At 47.6% G+C, this 25,439-nt stretch overlaps 1 protein-coding gene across 3 annotated transcripts in view; it reads right to left on the bottom strand.

Annotated features, from left to right (window-relative positions):
- Positions 1 to 25,439, bottom strand: part of MON2 (MON2 homolog, regulator of endosome-to-Golgi trafficking) — a 225,482-nt gene that overhangs the window by 105,656 nt on the left and 94,387 nt on the right. For all 3 annotated transcript variants that reach the window (XM_069764436.1, XM_069764435.1, XM_069764437.1), the window contains 6 exons: positions 24,392 to 24,531; positions 23,890 to 24,043; positions 21,566 to 21,792; positions 20,827 to 20,908; positions 6,705 to 6,886; positions 6,514 to 6,626 (listed from right to left, as the gene is read on the bottom strand). In XM_069764436.1, coding sequence (XP_069620537.1) covers positions 6,514 to 6,626; positions 6,705 to 6,886; positions 20,827 to 20,908; positions 21,566 to 21,792; positions 23,890 to 24,043; positions 24,392 to 24,531 — 898 coding nt within the window. The remainder of the gene's footprint in view (positions 1 to 6,513; positions 6,627 to 6,704; positions 6,887 to 20,826; positions 20,909 to 21,565; positions 21,793 to 23,889; positions 24,044 to 24,391; positions 24,532 to 25,439) is intronic.

The raw sequence follows: 25,439 nt of genomic DNA, 5'->3' as shown, positions 1-25,439 counted from the left end.
GGTATGTGGGGCTCACGCTGCATACAGGAGGCTATGTGGGGCTCATGCTGCATACAGGAGGATATGTGGGGCTCACGCTGCATACAGGAGGCTATGTGGGGCTCATGATGCATAGAGAAGGATACGTGGGGCTCATGCTGCATACAGGAGGCTATGTGGGGCTCATGCTGCATACAGGAGGATATGTGGGGCTCATGATGCATAGAGAAGGATACGTGGGGCTCATGCTGCATACAGGAGGCTATGTGGGGCTCATGCTGCATACAGGAGGATATGTGGGGCTCATGATGCATAGAGAAGGATACGTGGGGCTCACGCTGCATACAGGAGGCTATGTGGGGCTCACGCTGCATACAGGAGGCTATGTGGGGCTCATGCTGCATACAGGAGGCTATGTGGGGCTCATGATGCATACAGGAGGCTATGTGGGGCTCTTGATGCATAGAGGATACGTTGGGCTCATGCTGCATACAGGAGGATATGTGGGGCTCACGCTGCATACAGGAGGCTATGTGGGGCTCACGCTGCATACAGGAGGCTATGTGGGGCTCACGCTGCATACAGGAGGCTATGTGGGGCTCATGATGCATAGAGAAGGATACGTGGGGCTCATGCTGCATACAGGAGGGTATGTGGGGCTCACGCTGCATACAGGAGGCTATGTGGGGCTCATGCTGCATACAGGAGGATATGTGGGGCTCACGCTGCATACAGGAGGCTATGTGGGGCTCACGCTGCATACAGGAGGCTATGTGGGGCTCATGATGCATACAGGAGGCTATGTGGGGCTCATGATGCATAGAGAAGGATACGTGGGGCTCATGCTGCATACAGGAGGATATGTGGGGCTCATGCTGCATACAGGAGGATATGTGGGGCTCATGCTGCATACAGGAGGCTATGTGGGGCTCATGATGCATAGCGAAGGATATGTAGGGCTCACGCTGCATACAGGAGGCTAAGTGGGGCTCATGATGCATAGAGAAGGATATGTGGGACTCACGCTGCATACAGGAGGCTATGTGGGGCTCATGATGCATAGAGAAGGATATGTGGGGCTCATGATGCATACAGGAGGCTATGTGGGGCTCATGATGCATAGAGGATACGTGGGGCTCATGCTGCATACAGGAGGGTATGTGGGGCTCACGCTGCATACAGGAGGCTAAGTGGGGCTCATGATACATAGAGAAGGATATGTGGGGCTCACGCTGCATACAGGAGGCTATGTGGGGCTCATGATGCATAGAGAAGGATACGTGGGGCTCATGCTGCATACAGGAGGCTATGTGGGGCTCATGATGCATAGAGAAGGATACGGGGGGCTCATGCTGCATACAGGAGGCTATGTGGGGCTCATGATGCATAGAGAAGGATATGTGGGGCTCACGCTGCATACAGGAGGCTATGTGGGGCTCATGATGCATAGCGAAGGATATGTGGGGCTCACGCTGCATACAGAAGGCTATGTGGGGGTTCAAACTATAAATAGGAGGCCATGTGGGGGCTCAATACTATATGTAGAAGGCCCTTTTTGGGCTCAATACTGCATGTAGGAGGCTATATGGGGGTTCAATACTCTATATAGGAGGCATTGTGGTGGTCACGCTGTATATAGGGGCTGTGTGTGGTCTCACACAGTATATAGGGGCGGTGTGCGAGCTCATACGGTATATAGGGGAATACAGCATACTTGTTCTGCTTAAAATTATAGTAATTGCATCACTTAATATTTATCAATAAGTTAATATTAATATTGATCAGAATTAATTTCAGCCTATTGGTTCGGCCCTCAACAACAGTCACGGTCTCTCATGTGGCCCCTCTGGAAAATTGCCTACTGCTGCTCTATCTTATGACGAACAAAAACAGCGCTGATTGACCCCATTAAAGGGACACTGTCACCTGAATTTGGAGGGAACAATCTTCAGCCATGGAGGCGGGGTTTTTGGGTGTTTGATTCACCCTTTCCTTACCCGCTGGCTGCATGATGGCTGCAATATTGGATTGAAGTTCATTCTCTGTCCTCCATAGTACACGCCTGAGTAAGGCAAGATTGCCTTGTGCAGGCATGTACTACGGAGGACAGAGAATGAACTTCAATCCAATATTGCAGCCAGCATACAGCCAGCGGGTAAGGAAAGGGTGAATCAAAAACCCCAAAACCCCGCCTCCATGGCTGAAGATTGTTCCCTCCAAATTCAGGTGACAATGTCCCTTTAACCCCTTTCTGACATCGGACGTACTATCCCGTCGAGGTGGGGTGGGCCCCCATGACCACGGACGGGATAGTACGTCCAGCGCGATCGGCGGCGCATACGGGGGGAGCGCGGCCGGGTGTCAGCTGCCTATCGCAGCTGACATCCGGCACTATGTGCCAGGAGCGGTCACGGACCGCCCCCGGCACATTAACCCCTGGCACACCACAATCAAAGATGATCGCGATGTGCCGGCGGTGCAGGGAAGCATCGCGCAGGGAGGGGGCTCCCTGCGGGCTTCCCTGAGCCCCCCGCAGCAACGCGATGTGATCGCGTTGCTGCGAGGGTCTTACCTCCCTCCCTGCTTGCTCCAGGCCCGGATCCAAGATGGCCGCGGATCCGGGTCCTGCAGGGAGGGAGGTGGCTTCACAGAGCCTGCTCAGAGCAGGCACTGTGAAGCCTGCAGTGCTGCAAGTCAGATCGGTGATCTGACAGAGTGCTGTGCAAACTGTCAGATCACCGATCTGTGATGTCCCCCCCTGGGACAAAGAAAAAAGTTAAAAAAATTTTTTCCAAATGTGTAAAAAAAAAAATATATATATATATTCCTAAAAAATGAAAAAAAAAAAAAATATTATTCCCATAAATACATTTCTTTATCTAAATAAATAAAAAAAACAATAAAAGTACATATATTTAGTATCGCCGCGTCCGTAACGGCCCGACCTATAAAACTGGCCCACTAGTTAACCCCTTCAGTAAACACCGTAAGAAAAAAAAAAAAAACGAGGCAAAAAACGACGCTTTATTATCATACCGCCGAACAAAAAGTGGAATAACACGCGATCAAAAGGACAGATATAAATAACCATGGTACCGCTGAAAGCGTCATCTTGTCCCGCAAAAAACGAGCCGCCATACAGCATCATCAGCAAAAAAATAAAAAAGTTATAGTCCTGAGAATAAAGCGATGCCAAAATAATTATTTTTTCTATAAAAGTTTTTATCGTATAAAAGCGCCAAAACATAAAAAAAATGACATAAATGAGGTGTCGCTGTAATCGTACTGACCCGAAGAATAAAACTGCTTTATCAATTTTACCAAACGCGGAACGGTATAAACGCCTCCCCCAAAAGAAATTCATGAATAACTGGTTTTTGGTCATTCTGCCTCACAAAAATCGGAATAAAAAGCGATCAAAAAATGTCACGTGCCCGAAAATGTTACCAATAAAAACGTCAACTTGTCCCGCAAAAAACAAGACCTCAGATGACTCTGTGGACCAAAATATGGAAAAATTATAGCTCTCAAAATGTGGTAACGCAAAAAATATTTTTTGCAATAAAAAGCATCTTTCAGTGTGTGACGGCTGCCAATCATAAAAATCCGCTAAAAAATCCACTATAAAAGTAAATCAAACCCCCCTTCATCACCCCCTTAGTTAGGGAAAAATTAAAAAAATGTATTTATTTCCATTTTCCCATTAGGGCTAGGGCTAGGGTTAGGGCTAGGGTTAGGGCTAGGGTTGGGGCTAAAGTTACAGTTAGGGTTTAGATTACATTTACAGTTGGGAATAGGGTTGGGATTAGGGGTGTGTCAGGGTTAGGGGTGTGGTTAGGGTTACCGTTGGAATTAGGGTTAGAGGAGTGTTTGGATTAGGGTTTCAGTTATAATTGGGGGGTTTCCACTGTTTAGGCACATCAGGGGCTCTTCAAAAGCGACATGGCGTCCGATCTCAATTCCAGCCAATTCTGCGTTGAAAAAGTAAAACAGTGCTTCTTCCCTTCCGAGCTCGCCCGTGTGCCCAAACAGGGGTTTACCCCAACATATGGGGTATCAGCGTACTCAGGACAAATAGGACAACAACTGTTGGGGTCCAATTTCTCCTGTTACCCTTGGGAAAATACAAAACTGGGGGCTAAAAAATAATTTTTGTGGGAAAAAAAAAGATTTTTTATTTCTACGGCTCTGCATTATAAACTGTAGTGAAACACTTGGGGGTTCAAAGTTCTCACAACACATCTAGATAAGTTCCCTGGGGGGTCTAGTTTCCAATATGGGGTCACTTGTGGGGGGTTTCTACTGTTTAGGTACATTAGGGGCTCTGCAAATGCAATGTGACACCTTCAGACCATTCCATCTAAGTCTGCATTCCAAATGGAGCTCCTTCCCTTCCGAGCCCTCCCATGCGCCCAAACAGTGGTTCCCCCCCCCCACATATGGGGTATCAGCGCACTCAGGACAAATTAGACAACAAATTTTGGGGTCCAATTTCTCCTGTTACCCTCGGGAAAATACAAAACTGGGGGCTAAAAAATAATTTTTGTGGGAAAAAATTTTTGTTTTATTTTTACGGCTCTCCATTATAAACTTCTGTGAAGCCCTTGGTGGGTCAAAGCGCTCACCACACATCTAGATAAGTTCCTTAGGGGGTCTACTTTCCAAAATGGTGTCACTTGTGGGGGGTTTCTACTGTTTAGGTACATTAGGGTCTCTGCAAACGCAATGTGACACCTGCAGACCATTCCATCTAAGTCTGCATTCAAATGGCACTCCTTCCCTTCCGAGCCCTCCCATGCGCCCAAACAGTGGTTTCCCCCCACATATGGGGTATCAGCGCACTCAGGACAAAATGGACAACAAATTTTGGGGTCCAATTTCTCCTGTTACCCTCGGGAAAATACAAAACTGGGGGCTAAAAAATAATTTTTGTGGGAAAAAATCTTTGTTTTATTTTTACAGCTCTCCATTATAAACTTCTGTGAAGCCCTTGGTGGGTCAAAGCGCTCACCACACATCTAGATAAGTTCCTTAGGGGGTCTACTTTCCAAAATGGTGTCACTTGTGAGGGGTTTCTACTATTTAGGTACATTAGGGGCTCTGCAAACGGAACATGGCGTCTCATCTCAATTCCTGTCAATTTTGCATTGAAAAGTCAAACGGCGCTCCTTCCTTTCCGAGCTCTCCCATCCGCCCAAACAGTGGTTTACCCCCACATATGGGGTATCAGCGTACTCAGGACAAATTGTACAACAACTTTTGGGGTCCAATTTCTTCTCTTACCTTTGGAAAAAAAAAATTGGGGGCGAAAAGATAATTTTTGTGAAAAAATATGATTTTTTATTTTTACGGTTCTACATTATAAACTTCTGTGAAGCACTTGGTGGGTCAAAGAGCTCACCACACCTCTAGATAAGTTCCTTAGGGGGTCTACTTTCCAAAATGGTGTCACTTGTGGGGGTTTCAATGTTTAGGCACATCAGGGGCTCTCCAAACGACACATGGCGTCCCATCTCAATTCCAGTCAATTTTGCATTGAAAAGTCAAATGGCGCTCCTTCGCTTCCGAGCTGTGCCATGCGCCCAAACAGTGGTTTACCCCCACATGTGGGGTATTGGCGTACTCAGGACAAATTGTACAACAATGTTTGGGGTCCATTTTCTCCTGTTACCCTTGGTAAAATAAAACAAATTGGAGCGGAATTAAATTTTTTGTGAAAAAAAGTTAAATGTTCATTTTTATCTAAACATTGAAAAAATTCCTGTGAAGCACCAGAAAGGTTAATAAACTTCTTGGATGTGGTTTTGAGCACCTTGAGGGGTGTAGTTTTTAGAATGGTGTCACACTTGGGTATTTTCTATCATATAGACCCCTCAAAATGACTTCAAATGAGATGTGGTCCCTAAAATAAAATGGTGTTGAGAAATGAGAAATTGCTGGTCAACTTTTCACCCTTATAACTCCCTAACAAAAAAAAATTTTGGTTCCAAAATTGTGCTGATGTAAAGTAGACATGTGCGAAATGTTACTTATTAAGTATTTTGTGTGACATATCTCTGTGATTTAATTGCATAAAAATTCAAAGTTGGAAAATTGCGAAATTTTCATAATTTTCACCAAATTTCCGTTTTTTTCACAAATAAACGCAGGTACTATCAAAGAATTTTTACCATTGTCATGAAGTACAATATGTCACGAGAAAACAATGTCAGATTCACTGGGATCCGTTGAAGCGTTCCAGAGTTATAACCTCATAAAGGGACAGTGGTCAGAATTGTAAAAATTGGCCCGGTCATTAACGTGCAAACCACCCTTGGGGGTAAAGGGGTTAACTATTGCTAAGTTCTGTTCAGGTGGCTGTCGTTTTCCAGGGGAAAAAAATGGCACACCATGTTGCACTTTTTTTTTCTGTAAGACAGGCCGAACATGCAGCGCAGGCCCCTAATGTAGGCGCTGACATGAGTGTGAACCTAAAATCAAATATTTTATCAAAATAAATCACAATTCAAACAAAAATTGATTAATTTACAGTACCATTACTGTTCCTTGTGGCTGCAGAGCAAGAGGCTGTCCAACCGCCACTACTTGCTGGTGAGAGTCACTTGACGGGCTGATCATCTGCACATTTTGCCCCTGGATTGAATAAGCTGGAGAGAGATAATATATTAATACTGGAAGCCAGGCAGACTGGGGGTCTTCCCCCGGCCATAGGTAACAGTGCTTACTTTTGGTGCTCAGAGCCACAGAGGAACTGTTCAGCACAGTGAGGGCATAGTGTGGCGGTAAGGAGCCTTTACAAATGGCAGTAATGAAGGCGTCTCTTGGAGTGACAAGCCCCAGTCTGCCACACAGAGCTGCCATAGTCATTTCAGCTTTCAAGATATTTTCTGTTGCCGTTTCATCAGTGCTGGAAGTAAAATGACAACAACAAATGACACTGCATTACCAGCTTTTAAACCTAGAACAGTAACAAACTCTTCTACACGCAGTTTGAAAGGGTTTTAAAACTGAGCATGACAGCGCAATACTTGCACATTGTTACTTATAGCAGGTGCAGACAGCTGTAGATGATTGTCTCATATGACCCAATTATGATCAGAATGTAATCATAGTGTGCTCCGATTCTCTGAGATGAAGAGAAGATGGCCTCCATTCTGTTAGGCAGCGGAAATCAGAATGCACTCAGATGTCATCCAAGTGCAGTCCGATGTTTCCCATGAACTCACTGACTTAGACTGCTGAGTGTGATCTGAATATTTGAGCAAATTCAGGCATGCAGAGATTTTTTTTCCTTGTACAAAAAAGAAAAAAAAACATCGGACATGTGCACGGACCCATAGGCTAACATTAGTCCAGGTGTGAGCTGGTGTTTAGTCGAATCACACTTGGAACGATAATATGGTCGTCTGCCCAAGCTCTTGGGGTAAGAAAACTGGATGATGAAAGCATTTAAAGGGAGCCTGTCAGCAGGATTGTGCACAGTAACCTACAGACAGCGCCAGGTTGGCGCCATTATACTGAATAAAATAATACCTGGTGATGAAATCCGTCTTGTGGTTGTTGTTTAATCTTTATTTTCAGTTTGCAGTTAATGATAAGCTCGTGCTCTGGGGTGGGTCTGGTGGCAGGGTCTTCATGTGATGCTCTGATTAGATATTCATAATGCGGACTGCTGACGTGGGTCAGCGACGGGTCGGCATGACAACCAGAGGTCTCCAGCAGACCTCTATGATTGTCACTGCCAGATTGCTATGCTAGCTAGCGAGAATTTCTGCTACATACAGGCCAATCTGATCATCGCCTGTATGTAGCAGAGCCAATTGGGTTATGACAGCTTCTATTCTCCTATGGAAACTATTGAAACATGCAAAAAATAAAAAAAAAAGAGAAAAAAAAAAAGTTTATAAAAATATTTAAAGAAAATTAAAAAAAACAGGATTTTTGGTTGCCTACCGTAAAATCTGTTTCTTGAAGCCTCCATTGGGGGACACAGGAACCATGGGGTGTATGCTGCTGCCACTAGGAGGCTGACACTATGCAAATAAAAAAGTTAGCTCCTCCTCTGCAGTGTACATCCCACCGACTGGTATTATACTCTTCAGTTAGTGAGAAAGCAGTAGGAGAAAAGAACAAGGTTGAAAAACCATAACCACAAACTTGAGAACTGTAAACGTGAGAACAGTCATAGAACAGATAACAGAAACATTGGGAGGGAGCTGTGTCCCCCAATAGAGGCTTCAAGAAACAGATTTTACGGTAAGCAACCAAAAATCCTGTTTTCTTTATCGCCTCTCATTGGGGGACACAGGAACCATGGGACGTCCCAAAGCAGTCCCTAGGGCGGGAAAAACAGACTTCCATCAGGTCAGAGGACTCACCACTGCCGCCTGCAGGATCCTTCTGCCTAGGCCGGCGTCCGCCGAAGCGTAGGTATGGACCTTGTAAAATTTGGCGAACGTGTGGATGGAAGACCAAGTTGCCGCTTTGCAAAGCTGTAGGGCGGAAGCCCTGTGGTGCACCGCCCAGGAGGCGCCGACTGCCCGGGTAGAGTGAGCCTTAATCCCAGGAGGGGGCACTCTGTTCTTGACCCGGTAAGCCTCCAAAATTGCCATTCTGATCCAGCGAGCAATAGTCGCTTTAGAAGCCGGTTGGCCTCTGCGCGTGCCATCAGGAATGACGAAAAAAGAATCAGTTTTCCGGAAAGTGGACGTTCTGTCCAGATAGATCCTCACTGCCCTGACGAGGTCCAGCTTGTTCAACGATCGCTCCAAAGGATGAGTCGGAGCTGGACAAAAGGAAGGTAGAACGATGTCCTCGTTGAGGTGGAAGGTGGAAACCACCTTAGGAAGAAAAGAAGGTGGAGGCCGGAAGACCACCTTGTCATGGTGAATGACCAAGAACGGAGGACGGCAAGACAGGGCCACCAACTCGGAAACGCGGCGAATAGACGTGATGGCCACAAGAAAGGTCACCTTCCAAGATAAAACTGATAGAGGAACCTCCCTAAGAGGTTCAAAGGGGGAAACCCTCAGAACGTCCAGTACCAGGTTTAAGTCCCATGCGTCCACAGGGGCCCTGTACGGCGGGACAGCGTGGGCTACTCCTTGAAAGAAGGTCTTAACCTGTGGCCGAGAGGCCAAGTTCTTCTGAAAGAGGATGGCAAGCGCAGAAACCTGGCCCTTTAGGGAGCTAAGAGCCAGGCCCGAATCCAGTCCTGCCTGAAGGAAGGCCAAAAGATAAGGCAGGGAAAAAACCACAGGCGGAACGCGGTTGGATTCGCACCAACGGAAGTAAGCCTTCCAGGTACGGTAGTAGATCCTGGAAGACGAAGGCTTCCGAGCCTGAATCATGGTGTGAATCACCCGGTCCGAAAGGCCGGACGCTCTTAGAACCGCGGTCTCAACAGGCACGCCGTTAAACTGAGCGACCGAGAATTCGGGTGGCAGATCAGACCCTGGGACAGCAGATCGGGCCTGTCTGGAAGGCGCCAGGGAGCGTCCGCGAGAAGGTTGACGAGCTCCGCGAACCAAGCTCTCCTGGGCCAATCCGGGGTGATCAGGATGACCGGCAATCCTTCCGCTTTGATCTTCTTCAACAGTTCGGGAAGTAATGGAAGGGGTGGGAACAGGTAGGGCAGCTCGAACTGTGACCAAAGAATGGCCAGAGCATCGACGCCCACTGCGAGAGGATCGCGGGACCTGGAGACGAACTGCGGAACCTTCCTGTTGATTCGAGACGCCGTGAGATCCATGTCCGGAGTCCCCCATCGAAGACAAATCTGATGGAAGACCTCCGGATGCAAGGACCATTCCCCTGCCGCGAGGCCCTCGCGGCTGAGGAAGTCGGCGGCCCAGTTGTCCACGCCGGGGATATGCACCGCGGATATCACCGGAACCGTTGCCTCTGCCCAAAGGAGGATCTTGGATACCTCGGCAAGGGCCAAGGAGCTCCGGGTCCCCCCCTGATGGTTGACATATGCCACAGCCGTGGCGTTGTCCGTCTGGATCCGGACTGGCAGGCCCCTGAGGATCCTTTCCCAGTGGCGGAGGGACAGAAAGATGGCCCGAATTTCGAGGACATTGATTGGCAGAGATGCCTCCTGCGACGACCAACGGCCCTGAACCGTCAGGTGGCGAAAAACCGCACCCCAGCCGATAAGGCTGGCATCCATTGTCACCACCTGCCAGTGAACTGGAAGGAAGGACCTGCCCTGGGAGATGAGAGGTGACGTCAGCCACCAGTTGAGGGACCGCTTGACCCGAGAAGAGAGTCTGATCGGCCGATCCAGGGAGAAGACAGACCTGTCCCACTGAGACAGAATGGCTTGCTGAAGGGGTCGCGAATGAAATTGGGCGAAGGGAATCGCTTCCAATGTAGCTACCATCCTCCCCAGAACCTTCATGGCCGAACGGAGGGAGGGAGGGAGGCCGAGGACCCTGGAGCAAGCGTATGTCCCGACAAAGAGTGGATCTCTTGTCTTTGGGAAGGAGGACTCTGGTCTGACGAGTGTCGAAAAGCATGCCCAGAAGGATGATGCGCTGAGAAGGAATAAGGCAGGACTTCTTCCGGTTGACCAGCCACCCGAAACGGGCTAAGGTGTCGAGAACAATGGACAGGCTTTCGTGAGCCTGAGCAAAGGACGGAGCCTTGATGAGGATGTCGTCGAGGTATGGAAATAGGACCAAGCCTCTGACTCTCAAGATGGCCATCAGCGCTGCCATGATCTTCGTGAACACCCTTGGTGCGGTTGCGAGACCGAACGGCAGGGCGACGAACTGAAAATGATCTCGTTGCACTGCAAAGCACAGGAAACGGTGATGTCCGGGAAATATCGGGACATGGAGGTAGGCGTCCTGGATATCTATTGAGCATAGAAATTCCTGAGCCTCCATGGAAGCAATTACTGAACGAAGGGATTCCATCCTGAGGTATCTCAGGCGAACTCTCCTGTTCAGCAATTTGAGGTCCAGAATGGGTCGAACCTTGCCGTCTTTTTTGGGTACCACAAAAAGGTTCGAGTAGAAACCCGTGAACCGTTCCTTTTCTGGGACGGGAACGATTACCCCGGATTTGAGCAGAGAAGCGATGGCTGCGAAGAAGCCCGGAACTAGAGCGGGATCTCTTGGAGGACGGGATTGGAAGAAACGATCCCGGGGTCGGGAAGCGAACTCTATCTTGTATCCCGAGGATACAACTTCCCTGACCCAAGCGTCCTCTACTGCGGAAATCCAGACGTCCCTGAAAAGGAGAAGACGGCCGCCCAATCTGGGAGTTGGGCTGGAGTCCTGCCGAGAGTCATGCGGAGGTGGATCTTCCAGTCCTGGGCCTGGAGGATCTACCCTGGGAGTAGCGAGGACGCCAGGACGGAGTGGGCCTAAAGGACACCGCCTTCTTCTCTTGACGTGCCTGTGGCCTCTGTTGCTGCTGGGAAAAGGAGTTTGACGCAGCGAAGCGACGAAAAGGCCGAAAAGAGCGAAACTGCCGTCTAGGAGGAGGGCGACGAGGCTTAGCCTGGGGGAGAAGAGAACTTGTACCCCCGGTGGCGTCCTTAATGATTTGGTCCAGCTGGGAACCAAAAAGACGAGAGCCCTGGAAGGGCAGACTAGTGAGGGACTTTTTGGAAGACAAGTCCGCCTGCCAGGCCTTGAGCCAGACGGTCCGGCGGATGGCAACGGCATTGCTGGAAGCCTGAGCCGCACAAGAAGCGACATCCAGGGAGGTGGAGACCAAGTAATCGCCAGCGTGGGAAATCTGGTTGGCAAGTTCCGCTAATTGCGCGGGAGGCGCCCCGTCCAGAATACCTCGCCGTAGATCCTTGGCCCATTTTGAGATGGATTTTGAGGCCCAAGTGGAAGCAAAGGCTGGACATAGAGCCGCTGAAGCCGCTTCAAAAGCCGATTTTGCGAAGGATTCTATAACTCTATCGTTAGAATCCTTCAAAGATGCTCCGCCGGACAGTGGAAGCACCGTGTTGGTGGACAGCCTGGAAAAAGGGGGATCCACCGAGGGAGAGACCGTCCAATTGGCGGTAAGCTCTGGAGAAAAAGGATATAACACCCCCAGGCGTTTTCCCCTCTGAAAACGTCTGGTCGGATTCTCTCTCTCTCTGGACAAGATTTCCTCGAATTCAGGATGAGGAGCGAAAAATTTAGAAGGTGGTTTGGCCCGTCTAAACGAAACCGCCTGATCTGCAGGTTCCGTAGAGGGATCCTTGATGCCACAGGTTTGGTTTATTGCCCCAATGAGATTCTGGACCGTCTCCCTCATGGTGGCGATTTGGTTAGGATCCAGCTCCAAAATATCCTCCGAGGGCGCATCAGATAATGCCTCGCCTGACTCAGGGGAGGAGAATCGGGACCGCAGGGGAGGGCCGTGTGGCGAGATGGAGCGTGAAGAGGACTCAGACCGACGTTCTTGTCTGAACCTTTTGTGGCTTATCAAGGAGGGCTCGGGCGGCGGTTCCTGCGACCCGCTGGCCACTGCAGGTGTCTGCAGGGGTAACCGATCCAGCGCGGACACCACGGTTTGAGACACCCGTGTTAAATCGGCCACCGATTGTGAAAGAGAGGAGGCCCAGCCTGGGATGGGGGTATCACTCTCGGGCGGAGCAGCCGGGGGATCCTGGGCGGTGGGAATAATCGGGTTGCTGCAGGACTGACACAGCGGAGAGGACTGACCTGAGGGAAGTTTGCTGTTACAGGACGAACATGCAAAGTACTTGACTAAGGCAGAAGAAGAAGAAGTAGGGGGACGAGAGCGGCCCCCTTTAGAGGTAGACATATTGAGAGGTCCCTGAAGAAAATGCCAGAGGGTTAGGGGACAGTGGGGCAGAGGGGGGTGTCAGTCTGCAGTGCAGCTGCTCATGGACCCGGTCCTGGAAGATGTCCCACTTGTAGATGGAGTGCCCTGAGGAGCAGTATTCTGCGCAGGTCGTGCTGTGCCCACAGAAGATGCGAAGGTGCGGGCGCGCTGCGAGAGCTGGTGCTGCTGCAGCTGCAAAGCGGTGCGCACACCAGAAGAGTGTCCCTGGAAGAAGGGGGCGGAGCCAGACACTGAGGCGCCGGTGGGCAGGGCACAGAAGGCCGGGCGGGAAAAAAAGCCCGCCCGCAGAAGCCGGAAGTGGGGGATCGCGCAAACCGTAAGTAGGCCCCCGACCGAAGCCGGGGCCTAAATTAGGAGCCGGCGGCCGAGGGGAGGCCGCGGCGCCGGAAAGGTGTACCGGAATAGTGCGCCGCAAGAGATACAGGCGGCGCAGCAGCCTACCAGGCTAGGGCCGGAAGTAGGCCCCGACCGAATCCGGGGCCTAAATTAGGAGTCGGCGGCCGAGGAGAGGCCGCGGCGCCGGAAAGGTGCGCCGCAAAAGATACAGGCGGCGCAGCAGCCTACCAGACAGTGCCGCTTTAAGAGTGCCGCAGTGAAAACCCCCTGAGGCGCCAGAGCAGTGAGCCGCAGGAAGAAGCGGTGCACCAGCCTGCCGCGCCTGTGTGCCCCATGAAAAACCGCGGCGCAGAGCAGTGCGCCGTGGATAGCAGAACCTGAAGGTCTGTGGCCGAAGGTAAACCCGGGTCGTGCTGCAGGATCCGTGCAAGCGACGACCAGGTATATGGGAGCCCCTAGTAAGACCCCCTGAAATATCTGGGATGGTATGGGATATACTTACCTCAAACATCCCACGCCGGTACTAACCTTAAAGGGGATGAGACGTCCGGGGAGCTGATGGACGTCCTCATCTCCGCAACCGACAGGCTCTGGTGGGCGAGTGGGTGGGTGACGGAGCCAGGACCGGACTTCTAAGCATGCTTGTGTGCTAAGGCTCTTGGTCCTGGAGAAGGATCTATGAGGATACGGGGTGGCAGTACACGCCGTACTCATAGTCCGTATTTTGGGATTACAGGTGTGACTGTTCACCCTGTATCCCTCCGGAAACCTGAAAGAAAAAACGACGCACATTGAGGTAGATAAGGGTCTAATGAAAGACCCGTGTCCACCTCCTACTGACACTAAGCTAAACTGAAGAGTATAATGCCAGTCGGTGGGGTGTACACTGCAGAGGAGGAGCAAACTTTTTTATTTGCATGGTGTCAGCCTCCTAGTGGCAGCAGCATACACCCCATGGTTCCTTTGTCCCCCAATGAGAGGCGATAAAGAAAATAAAACTTCTAATGACCCCCATTTCTCCCCATTCAAAATGAAACAATAAAAAAAATCAAACATGCGCATATTTGGTATCACCAAGTTCAGAATTGCCTGATCTATCAAGCTATAAAAAGAATTAATCCGATCGGTAAACAGTGTAGCAAAAAAAGTCACAACCCCAGAATTATGCTTTTTTTGGTCGCTGCAACATTGCATTAAAATGCAATAACGGGCGATCAAAAGATCGTATCTGCACCAAATGGTATCATTAAAAACGTCAGTTCTGCATGCAAAAAATAAGCCCTCACCCAGCCCCAGATCCTGAACAATGGACACGTTACGAGTATCGGAAAATGACACATTTTTTTTTCTTTTTAACAAACTTTGGATTTTTTTTCACCACTTTAGATAAAAAAAAGACCCTAGACATGTTTGGTGTCTATGAACTCGTAATGACCTGGAGAATCATAATGGCAGGTCAGTTTTAGCATTTGGTGAACATAGTAAAAAAAAAAAAAAAAAAAAAAAACAGTTATGGAATTACACTTTTTTTGCAATTTCACCACACTTGGAAAATTTTTCCCGTTTTCGAGTTCACGATATTGTAAAACTAATGGAGTTGTTCAAAAGTACAACTCGTCCCGCAAAATAACAAGCCCTCACATGGCCACATGGATGGAAAAATAAAAAAATTATGGCTCTGGGAAGAACACATCCAATTGTGGAAATTAATATCATTCCAAGATGAATTGATTAAAATGTAGGTTATTGTGGGAAATCCCCTTTAAGACAGTAAAGGTGGATAGAGTTGCTATATGTGAAAGTACATTAATTATATGTCTTGATTTATTTATTCAGTGACACTATTCAGAAGCCTACATAGGGTTAAGGTGGAAAAGTGCTTTTGCAGGTGCAAGTTATGGAATTAATTTGAGACTATATATGATTGTGCTATTATGTTTTTAATAAGCATTTGTAATAACACTAAGTATTTTTACGTGAACTTCAGTGGTTATTTACTCCATCTAGTTTGGAATATACAGTACTTATGACAAGGAATTAGTAGTACATAATTATTGGAGGTCAATAGTATTTGGCAATATGTACGATGAGACATCACCTGCCTCTCTCACCTTGGCTAACCCTTTAGACCAGATTGGACAGCTACAGTAATTATGGTACCCGATATGACACCTATAGGTCTGTGATCGCAGTGACCAAAACAATACACTTAACCAGTTAGCCATCAGGCGCACCGCCTCCCACCACTCTTCAGGATGGTGATTGACAGGCTGCCGTGTAATGCATGCCGTCCATCAGTTACTGTGGAGTGGGGTACGATCATGAAAACAGTGGACTTATAACCACGAGTCAGCTGTAGTCTTCCAGTGGGCTGTTACGGAGCTTCCATAGGAAGCATATGCAGCTGACATAGCCACCTTATATATTCCTCTCTGAAGAGGAGTTCAAGAACAGGGACCCCTCAACAGGTTCCCTTTCAGACACCACTGAGGATCAGTGGCCCAGACACGTTACACTATGTAACAAACAATTTTTTTTTTCCTGGGTACAAAGTGTGTTTTCCTAACCCGTTATGCCTAAAACAAATAGAACATAGTAGTTGTTCCACAAAAACTTTGCTTTTGTGATCAGGACAATGAAATTTTGAAATTTGTCTGTTTTCGGAAAAATTCTCAATTCGTATTCAATACGGAGTAGTCTTCTAATAAAAAATAATAAAATGGTACATAAAGAGATAGGCCGGGATCACACATGAGGCCGGTTTCACACGTCAGTGGCTCCGGTACGTGAGGTGACAGTTTCCTCACATACCGGAGACACTGACTCACGTAGACACATTAAAATCAATGTGTCTCTGCACATGTCAGCGTGTTTTCACGGACCGTGTGTCCGTTTGGAAAACACGGAGACATGTCAGTGTTTGTAGGAACGCACGGATCACATGGACCCATTAAAGTCAATGGGTCCGTGTAAAACACGTACCGCACACGGATGCTGTCAGTGTGCAGTCCGTGTGCCGTGCAGGAGACAGCGCTACTGTAAGCGCTGTCCCCCCAGCTTGTGGTGCTGAAGCCCTATTCATTTCTTCTCTCCAGCAGCGTTCGCTGGAGAGAAGGAATGAAAAATCATTTTTTTAAAAAAATTTTTGTTGTTAAAATAAAGTTCCCGGGTAATCTCCCCCTTCGCTCCAGCGAACGCTGCTGGGAAGAAGGAATGAATTCTGGATTCAGCACCCAAAGCAGGGGACAGCGCTTAACTCTAGCGCTGTCTCCTGCACGGTGCGTGTGGTACCCAGTCGGCACACGGCTGCTCTACGTGTGCCACACTGATGTGCCACGTGAGCACACGGACACGGATAATTCCGGTACCGATTTTTCCGGTACCGGAATTATCTGGACGTGTGGGACAGGCCTCAGAGAAACTAGAGGGAGTCTCTCGCAACTCAATACCTGAAACTGCCGCCGGCACTCAGGACCGGAGTGTGCGGCTGCATGTATTTCTATGCAGCTGAACGCTCCTGTCCGAGTGCCGGTGGCAGTGCCGGGTTCTGAGGTGCAAGACTTGTGCGAGTTTCTTGCAAGTGTGATCCCGGCCTTAAATGCAATAACTGTTTAATTTTTTTTTTAAAAATGGCGTGGGCTCCCGTGCACCAGACAGGGAAAGCCAGCGACTGAGGGCCAATGTTTATAGCCTGGGAAGCGGGTAATACCCATGGATCTTCCTAGGCTATGAATCTCAGCCCGCAGGTGTATAATTAGCCTTTACTGGCTATTAAAATAGGGTGACCCCCCCCCCCCCCCCCAAAAAAAAAAAAGTGACGTAGGGTCCCCCTATAATTAATAGCCAGAAAAGGCTATGCAGACAGCTGCGGGCTGATATTCATAGCCTAGGAAGGGGCCAAGGATATTGGCTGCCCCCCGGCTACAAACACCAGCCTGCAGCCGCCCCAGAAATGGTGCATTTCTAAGATGCTCCAGTTCCAGCGCTTAGCCTCTCTTCCTACTGCCCTATAGTGGTGGCATATGGGGTAATAAGGGGTTAAGGTGACATTAAGCCAGCTTAGTAATGGAGAGGTGTCAATAAGATACCTATCCATTACTAATCCTCTAGTTTGTAAAGGGTTAAATAAACACACACACATGCGGAATAAAGTATTTTAATGAAATTAAACACTACACATTTTTCCCATTTTATTATACTAGTAATCCATGCAACGCTATCGATTTCCTGAAAATAAAGAGAAATAATAAACAAACACAAATACTCCCTGTTCCAATGTAGTCCTTAATAACGAGTGTCCCAGGACGAGTCCAGCTCTGCTACATCTGGATGACTGACAACCAAACATAGCACAGCTTGTAGCTGACCACCGGAGATACCGTATTTTTCTGACCATAAGATGCACTTTTTTTCCTCTAAATTTGGGAGGAAAGTGTGGGTGCTTCTTATGGTAGGGATGTAATGTGGGGAGGGGGCAGCAGCAAGTGGGATTGCACTGGGAGGCAGGAAGCAGAAAAATATCCCTGCCCTTAGGAATCAGCTGGGGAAACCACATGGTCCCGATCATTAAAGTGCAGTGAATATTCATTAGCTGCTTTCCCCACCCACCTGTCAGCTGAGCTGTGAGTCAGGAGCAGCAAATGAATACTCCTTCACAGAGACACACATGGTTTCCCCAGCACTGGATTCCTGCAGCAGCTGGGGAGATCTGTGTGTCTGGTGGAGGAGGCAGCAGGGGCCAGAGGGGACACAAGATCGCTGCATACCTGCCTGCCAGGGCTGTGCTGGATGGATGCTGAGTGCTCCAGCACAAGGACCTGTGTGATGTCATGAAGAGGGCGGGCTGGAGCATCACATGGCAGCACAGAGCCCTCCCTCTTCTGATGTCATCACATGTCCTGCAGACACCACACTACAATCTGCAAGCTTACTCCTGTGCTGTGGAGAGGCAACAAGAGGGAGCGCTCTGTGGTGTGATGGGATGGGATGCTCCAGCATTTTACCTCACCACAGTGTGGCTGGCTGCCACAATTAAAAGGTTAGTCACTACAACACACAATAAAGCACTCTGCCACTCCTGTGGCGAACTATAACTCCCAGCATGCCATAGGATCTGCAAGACATGCTGGGAGTTAAAGTTCTCCCATGGGTTCTTAAAGCAGCACTCCAGTGTTATTTTTCAGTGCTGGAGTGGTGCTTTAAATATAAGCCCTGTGCCCCCATTCTTATACTCACCCTCCAGCGTCTTCATACAGTACTTTACAGACACCACACTGGTCCCGTAGCTTCTAACATAATAACATACTATTATATATAATAACAACACATATAATAGTATTTTAAGTTTTACCACCTTTTTTGCTTCAAATATTTTTTCCCTATTATAGTCTGGAAAATACGGTAACTCCCCGGTGATCACCTACACTCTAGCTCTCGCGGTCAGCAGACCGTGAGAACCAGCCTAGGGTGACCAGAGATAACCCCTGGTCACGTGCATGGCAGTTCTCACGGTAAGCTAAGTTATTGCGAGAACTGCAGTAGACGCGGACTTCCGGCGGTGTGACAAGGTACGACCTTATTTAACTTAGTAGACATGCGCAGTAAGCTGCGTTTTCGCAGTTATTACACATGTGACTAACCATTAGATGCGATTTTACTGCATCTAATGATAGTCAATGGGAAATTTACGCTGTGAGGACGGAGCATCTCCGCATTGTAAATAGACATGCTGCAGTCTATAAAGACGTGCCGCATGTCCGTATATGCAGGTCTGCTGCCTGCGTCTCTGAACGCATAGCGGAGATGGGATTTCATGAAATCCCCTCCACTATGCTGTAACATCTGGACGCTGCGGGTTTGACGCCGTGGATGTACGCAGCGTCAAACCCGCAGTGTTTACTGACTGTGGAAACACATCCTTAGAACTTTCTAGAATGTTCTTGGACTGTTCAATAGTAGTCATACAAGTATAAAAGCACAGGAGTCTCGAACCAACATTACGATTTATGTATGCTGAGTAAGAGAATAATGTTTCATAGTTAACGAGCTATTGTTTTAGATGGCATTAAGAGCCCAGCAGATGCATTTTGCTATGTGTGTGGACAATTTATAAAGACAAGAGCGAGAAAGCGTTCCGTGAAAGTATGTTGTATGATGTGCGAGGCCTTCAAGGTGGTTTCACAAAATATCCTTGCTTCCTTTGCCTCTGGGACAGGCGTGACACTAAGGCGCACTATCACAGAAAGGACTGGCCACAGCGGACCGAGATCTCTGTGGGGAAGAGCAACGTCAAGTGGGAGCCGCTGATAGAACCTATGAAGGTGCTGATGCCACCACTGCACATCAAGTTAGGCCTCATCAAGCAATTGTCACGGCTCTTGACAAGGAGTCGGCAGCTTTCAAGTACCTCCAAGATCTCTTTCCAAAGCTGTCCAAGGCAAAGGACAAGGCTGGTATCTTCCTCGGACTGCAGATCAAGAAGATCATAGAATGTGACGAGTTCGCCAAGCTGCAGAGCAGGACGGAGAAAGCGGCTTGGAACTGTTTCGTTGCACTGGTTCATGGCTTCCTGGGTAATCACAAGGCTGAAAACTATGTGCAGGTGGTTCAGACTCTCATAAAGATTTATGCCATAATTGGATAAAGAATGTCTTTTAAAGTCCATATCATTGACGCTCATCTTGACAAGTTCAAGGAGTACATAGAAGCTTACGCAGAGGAGCAAGGCGAGTGCTTTCATCAAGGTATAATGGACTTTGAACGTCATTACCAAGGACAGTATAACAAAAACATGATGGGGGACTACATTAACTCGCAAATCTAGAAAAACGACTCATTTCTGAACCTTTTTGAGTGACTTTTGACTGTCTTTGTCTATTTACCATGCAAGTGTTGTTTCTTATCACACCGCATGAACGAAAATATAATAATTTCTTTTTTAATGTCACAATAAATATGACACTTTTCCGGCCGGTGGTCAAAAAATCAAAGTATGTGCTGAATGTCGTCGCTTTTCCATAGTCTTTAAACTAAGCAGTTGAAATATTACACTTGGGAGCCAGGAACAAAAATTGTGTTACATAGTGTTATAGGAACAGTTGAGCCAAGAAACTGTGGATAAAATGTCACTCCACAATTCCTATGAAAAAGCCCAAGCAAATGCCAACAATTACTTTGCAACTTATCTTAAGAGATGAGAATACTGGAACATGTACTAAAATGTCTCTCCTTAATCTGCAGCTGTTTGTAAAATGTTTCAATTCTCTTCAAAGAACAACTATGTTTACTGACCGCATTATAAGGATTATGAACAATACTGGTTTCCTTCCCCTTTACTTCCCATTGTATGGTTTCCTCAAGCTGGTTTAGCAATTCAATACTACTGAATCCTTCCCTACCCCATCTCCTATTTTATTGATATCAATATATATATATAATTATTATTATTACAGTTATCTGCCACTACAGTGATTAGTATCTATATAGCGCCATCAAACCAAGTAGCACTGTACATTACATGGCAGTAAGGTGTGCTAATTTAGATTCCAACACAGATCATACAGAAAAATGCAAAACACATAAAAGATGCACAAGAAATCAAGTGAAAACCAATGGACTGAAAACATCTGAAATGTCATGTCAGAACCATTCAGCAGTGTGACAACAAGCACAGACAGCTTTTCTTCTTACCTCGCATCCAAAAGCAAGGAGAGGGCGGCGAGCAGTCCACACCAACAGGCATTGATCATCTCCTCCCAAACCGTCCTACCAACTTTAAAAGAAGAAAGATTATTAAAGGGGTTGTCCGGTCAAAATCGATAAGTAAGCAGTCACTCAGTGTGACTGCAGACTTCCAAATGCCCTCAGTGCCCACGCTATGTGCTGCGAGGACTCAGGACCGGAGGGTCTGTATGCATTATACATACTCCCGGCTAAAGCCCGGCTAGTGGGCGTGGCCTTGCTCCATACACTTGTATTGAGGGAGGCTGCACCCGGTCTAGTGATGTAGTCCAGTGGGCGGGGTCAACTAGAGGGTGTGGCCTAGCTCCATACAAGTGTATGGAAGCAGGGCTTTGCCCACTGGCGGAGAGTATGTATAACTCAGACATACCCATGGATCGCAGGTCAGAAACCGGCAAATCCCCAAAGGGCGTGCGCTTAGGGGATTCACTAGTCTGCAGTCACATAGAGTGACTGCAGACTTATTGATCTGGACCGGACAACCCCTTTAAAGAAAAGTTTATTCTGAATAATGTTGGCCCATTCACTTTTATAGGACCAGCACCTTAGTATATGGAGGAATCAAACATGTAGCCAAGTTTATTGCAGAAGACGCAAACATTTGAAAACCAACCAACCAACCATAAAGCATGGTTTACGAGTCTTCTACACAAAGTGACATTTTTATCAATATGAAAATGAGTAAAACCTGGTTCTTCCTCAGGTGGATCAGACGCAGCGCTGCCATCTTTCTGCTCAATGGTGGGTGATGGAGGTTCTTCTGCAGATATCTGGGAGTCGGTTTCAGCCTGACCAATCTCCCCTTCAATCATGGTAGTGATGCCTCGCACCAGATCTAGCAGGCAGTGAAATGCCACAGACATGGCATAGCCCTCTGGGATAGTCGGAGGTTCCACTTTGTCCAGCATTTCAAGACTGCAACAGAAAGGGAGTAATGCAACTCAAGTGACTAAGAGAATGGTTCTAGAAAAGCAAGAGTATGAGCAGAAGAACAAGCGCTGCACATGGTAATATACAATGCTCCTCTCCAGTCACCACTACAAAAACACAAAAAGTCTCACGTTTCTGTATGGGGATAGAAAGTCACTGCTGAGATTATTATTTCGCTTACTTGAAACCCTCAGTCTCCGTAAATGAATGACGTGCGATTATTGGAATCATTATGGGGAATCTCAGCTCCCATCAAAGTTTTTATCCTCTTGATATATTGCACTCATCATATTATATGGCTCTGTGAATCGTGGTTTCGGACACTCTTTTACCCCTGCGGTGGCAGTGGAGTCACAGGAGGAAGAAGCACAGCTCCTCCTCCAGGGGTCTCCATCAAAATAACGCTGATGGCAGTGTATGCGCAGATATAAATCTTGGCTCATCCTAATCTGAGCATGCGCAGCACCCCGCACCATGTTGCTAGAGACTGCCGGACATGGATGTGAGCTAGCGCTGCCCACGGCAGAGCCAAAGACCCTGTCCACAGTTCCGCCCCAACAAACGAAGAGGCTATTTCACCAAAACTTCTAAAGTGAATGAAACAAGAACCAGGCTACGGATTGTTTCACTACAGGCATGCATTAAATCAGTATATCAGGGCCAGTATGGCCATATCTTTACTTTAATAGATTAAACCGTGATGACAGGTTCTCTGTAACGTAGGCAAATTCCACTGCAATGGGACTCTGCAGCTGTTGCAAAACTACAACTCCCATCATGCATGGCCAGGTAGGGATGATAGGAGCTGTAGTTTGGCAACAGCTGCAGAGTCAGGTTGTGCGACATTGCTGTCCCCATACAACAGTGTCGCACAATCTGTTACCCTTCAGCAGCAGATTTCCACCATCACCGTGTCAGTGGACATGCTATTAAATATTTTTTTTCCTATTTTCTTCCTCTAAAACCTAGTTGCATTTTATGGTCCGCTGCATCTTATAATCCTAAAAATCCGATTCTTACAATTGCTCATTTTGCCTTTCTACCCAGTTAATTCTTCTCTTTTCTCTGCTCTATGTAGTAACAGGAAGTTTCTATTCCCTGGATTTATCATCCCCCCTTCACCTCCTGACCCAACTGCTCCCTTCTCCTCCTGCCAGGGCAATTTGCAGAGACTCATGAGTCATGCAGGGAAAACTGACTTCCTGTTTCTACATAGAGCCTAAAAGGATTCAGCTAGTCAGTTATTAATCAAGTGATGTCATAGATCTAATGGAAACGATAAGTATTATCTGGATAGAAAGGAAAAATAAACAATTGTAAGTAGACAAAGCTATAAAATATGATGACTACAATATATTAAGTGGATAAAAAATTTGATGACAGTGCTTCTTTAAGAGGCATAAAAACGATAGGTTTCTCAACAGCAAGTAATAGATGACTTAACGGGATAATTTGAACTGAAAAGAAATCTATATGACTGCCGAATAGTGACAGAGTGCGATGCGCACACCATCATGATTCCATTTTATTACTCGTGCTAGTAGGTGCTCACATAACCAAAAGCATGAAAATCACATAAATGCAGACTAGTGATGAGCGAATATACTTGTTACTTGAGATTTCCCCAGCATGCTCGGGGGTCCTCTGAGTATTTTTTAGTGCTCGGAGTTTTAGTTTTCCTCACCTCAGCTGAATGATTTCCATCTGTTAGCCAGCATAAGTACATGTGGGGGTTGCCTGGTTGCTAGGGAACCCCCACATGTACTTATGCTGGCTAATAGCTGTAAATCATCCAGCTGCCGGGATGAAAACTAAATCTCTGAACACTAAAAAATACTCAGAGGACCCCCGAGCATGCTGGGGAAATCTCGAGTAACGAGTATATTCGCTCATCACTAATGCAGACATGTGACCTCGCTCTCGCACATTGAACACCTTGGAAGTGGCATACGCTGGATTCACAGAGGTGCTGGGAGGTGAGTTTGCATCAGTTTATTATTTTTAATCAATCAATGCCTTAAAAAAAAATGATTTTACTCTTGGACAACCTATTCAATAACAATGAATTTCTTGTGTACTTACTAGGTTGCTTTAGCGCTGCCTTGAACAGAGATGGTTAAGATTGGAATCCAAGTGCCTCGATATTCAAAAGCAGGGAGAACAGTTGTATTACCAGCTGCTGCGGCCATCCCTGGGGTAGCTGGGTTTACGGCAGGGGCACTGGAGCTCGAGCCAGCTGTAAATAAAGCAAAAGCTTTCACGCACCCCAAGAACAGTCATCAAAGTTTGATATGGGCAGAATGGTGGCTCAGTGGTTAGCACTGCAGCCTTGGAGCACTGGGGTCCTGGGTTCAGATCCCACCAAGGACAACATCTACGAGGAGTTTGTAGGTTCTTCCCATGTTTCCGTGGGTTTCCTCCCACATTCCAAAGACATACTGATAGGGAATATAGATTGTGAGCCCCAATGGGGACTGTATCCAGAATGTCAAAATGCAAAGCGGAGGTGACAAATACCAAGAGTGACAGAGTGAAAGAGAAGGTGAGACTGATAGACAGAGAAAGCGAGAGGAAAAGAAATTACCAATGGGGATGGGTGCTGTGGAGGCATTTCCAGTACTCGGTATAAGGAACAGGGACTGAATAAAGGATCCCAACGCATTGACAATGTCTCGGAAAACTTTTGTGGAGTGTTGTTTCATGTCATAGGACTGGCAGAAAGACCTGAGTAGTTAAACAAGTTACGGTTAGTTAAAAAGGAAAAAACACATATGGAACGATAATGCTGTAATAATCAGCTAAAAGCCCACACAGAAATAAATAGCAATCATGGAGATGCTCATCATTCATCGAATAAGAAATCTAGACATATGTAAGAGCCATGACCTCCGTTTCCAATAATAAAAAAAGGAGATTTTGGGTAATCACCATAAAATCTCTCTCGGAGCCTTCATTGGGGACACAGGTAACCATGGAGTTATACTTCTGCCGCTAGGAGGCTGACACTAGGCAGGAAACGTTTAGCTCCTCCTCGGCGGGGTACACCCACCGACTGGATCCTAGCTGATCAGTTAGTGAGAAAGCAGTCGGAGATGGAACCGAGAAAAAACACAACCCTGGCCTAAAACCTTGGCTCAGAGAAAGATTGTACAGGGATTATCCAAAATCTGCTTTTCTCTATCACTTCATTGGAGAAACCATACAATGTCCCAAAACAGTCCCAAGGAAGGGAGATAAAACCATAAAAGGAAACGGAAGAAAAAAATAGAGGTGAAAAACTCATCTTTTGCAGACTGGAAGACGGTCATCAGGAGCCCCAGGTAGGAGAGTCGCTGAAATCAGGTCAGTCTTCCCTGCAGACACCGTTTCACTATGAAGGATGAGAGGGCCGAAGATAGGTGGCAAGAACCAGCCGCCTGGCCACCCTGCCACCTAACCGCCTGGCCACCCCGCCTCCTAACCGCCTGGCCACCCCGCCTCCTAACCGCCTGGCCACCCCGCCTCCTAATCGCCTGGCCACCCCACCTCCTAACCCCCTGGCCACCCCGCCTCCTAACCGCCTGGCCACCCCACCTCCTAATCGCCTGGCCACCCCGCCACCTAACCGCCTGGCCACCCCGCCACCTAACCGC

The sequence above is a fragment of the Ranitomeya imitator genome, chromosome 4 (genome assembly GCF_032444005.1).
Source record: "Ranitomeya imitator isolate aRanImi1 chromosome 4, aRanImi1.pri, whole genome shotgun sequence".
Lineage (NCBI taxonomy): Eukaryota > Metazoa > Chordata > Amphibia > Anura > Dendrobatidae > Ranitomeya > Ranitomeya imitator.
This window is presented reverse-complemented; position numbering and strand designations above follow the sequence as displayed.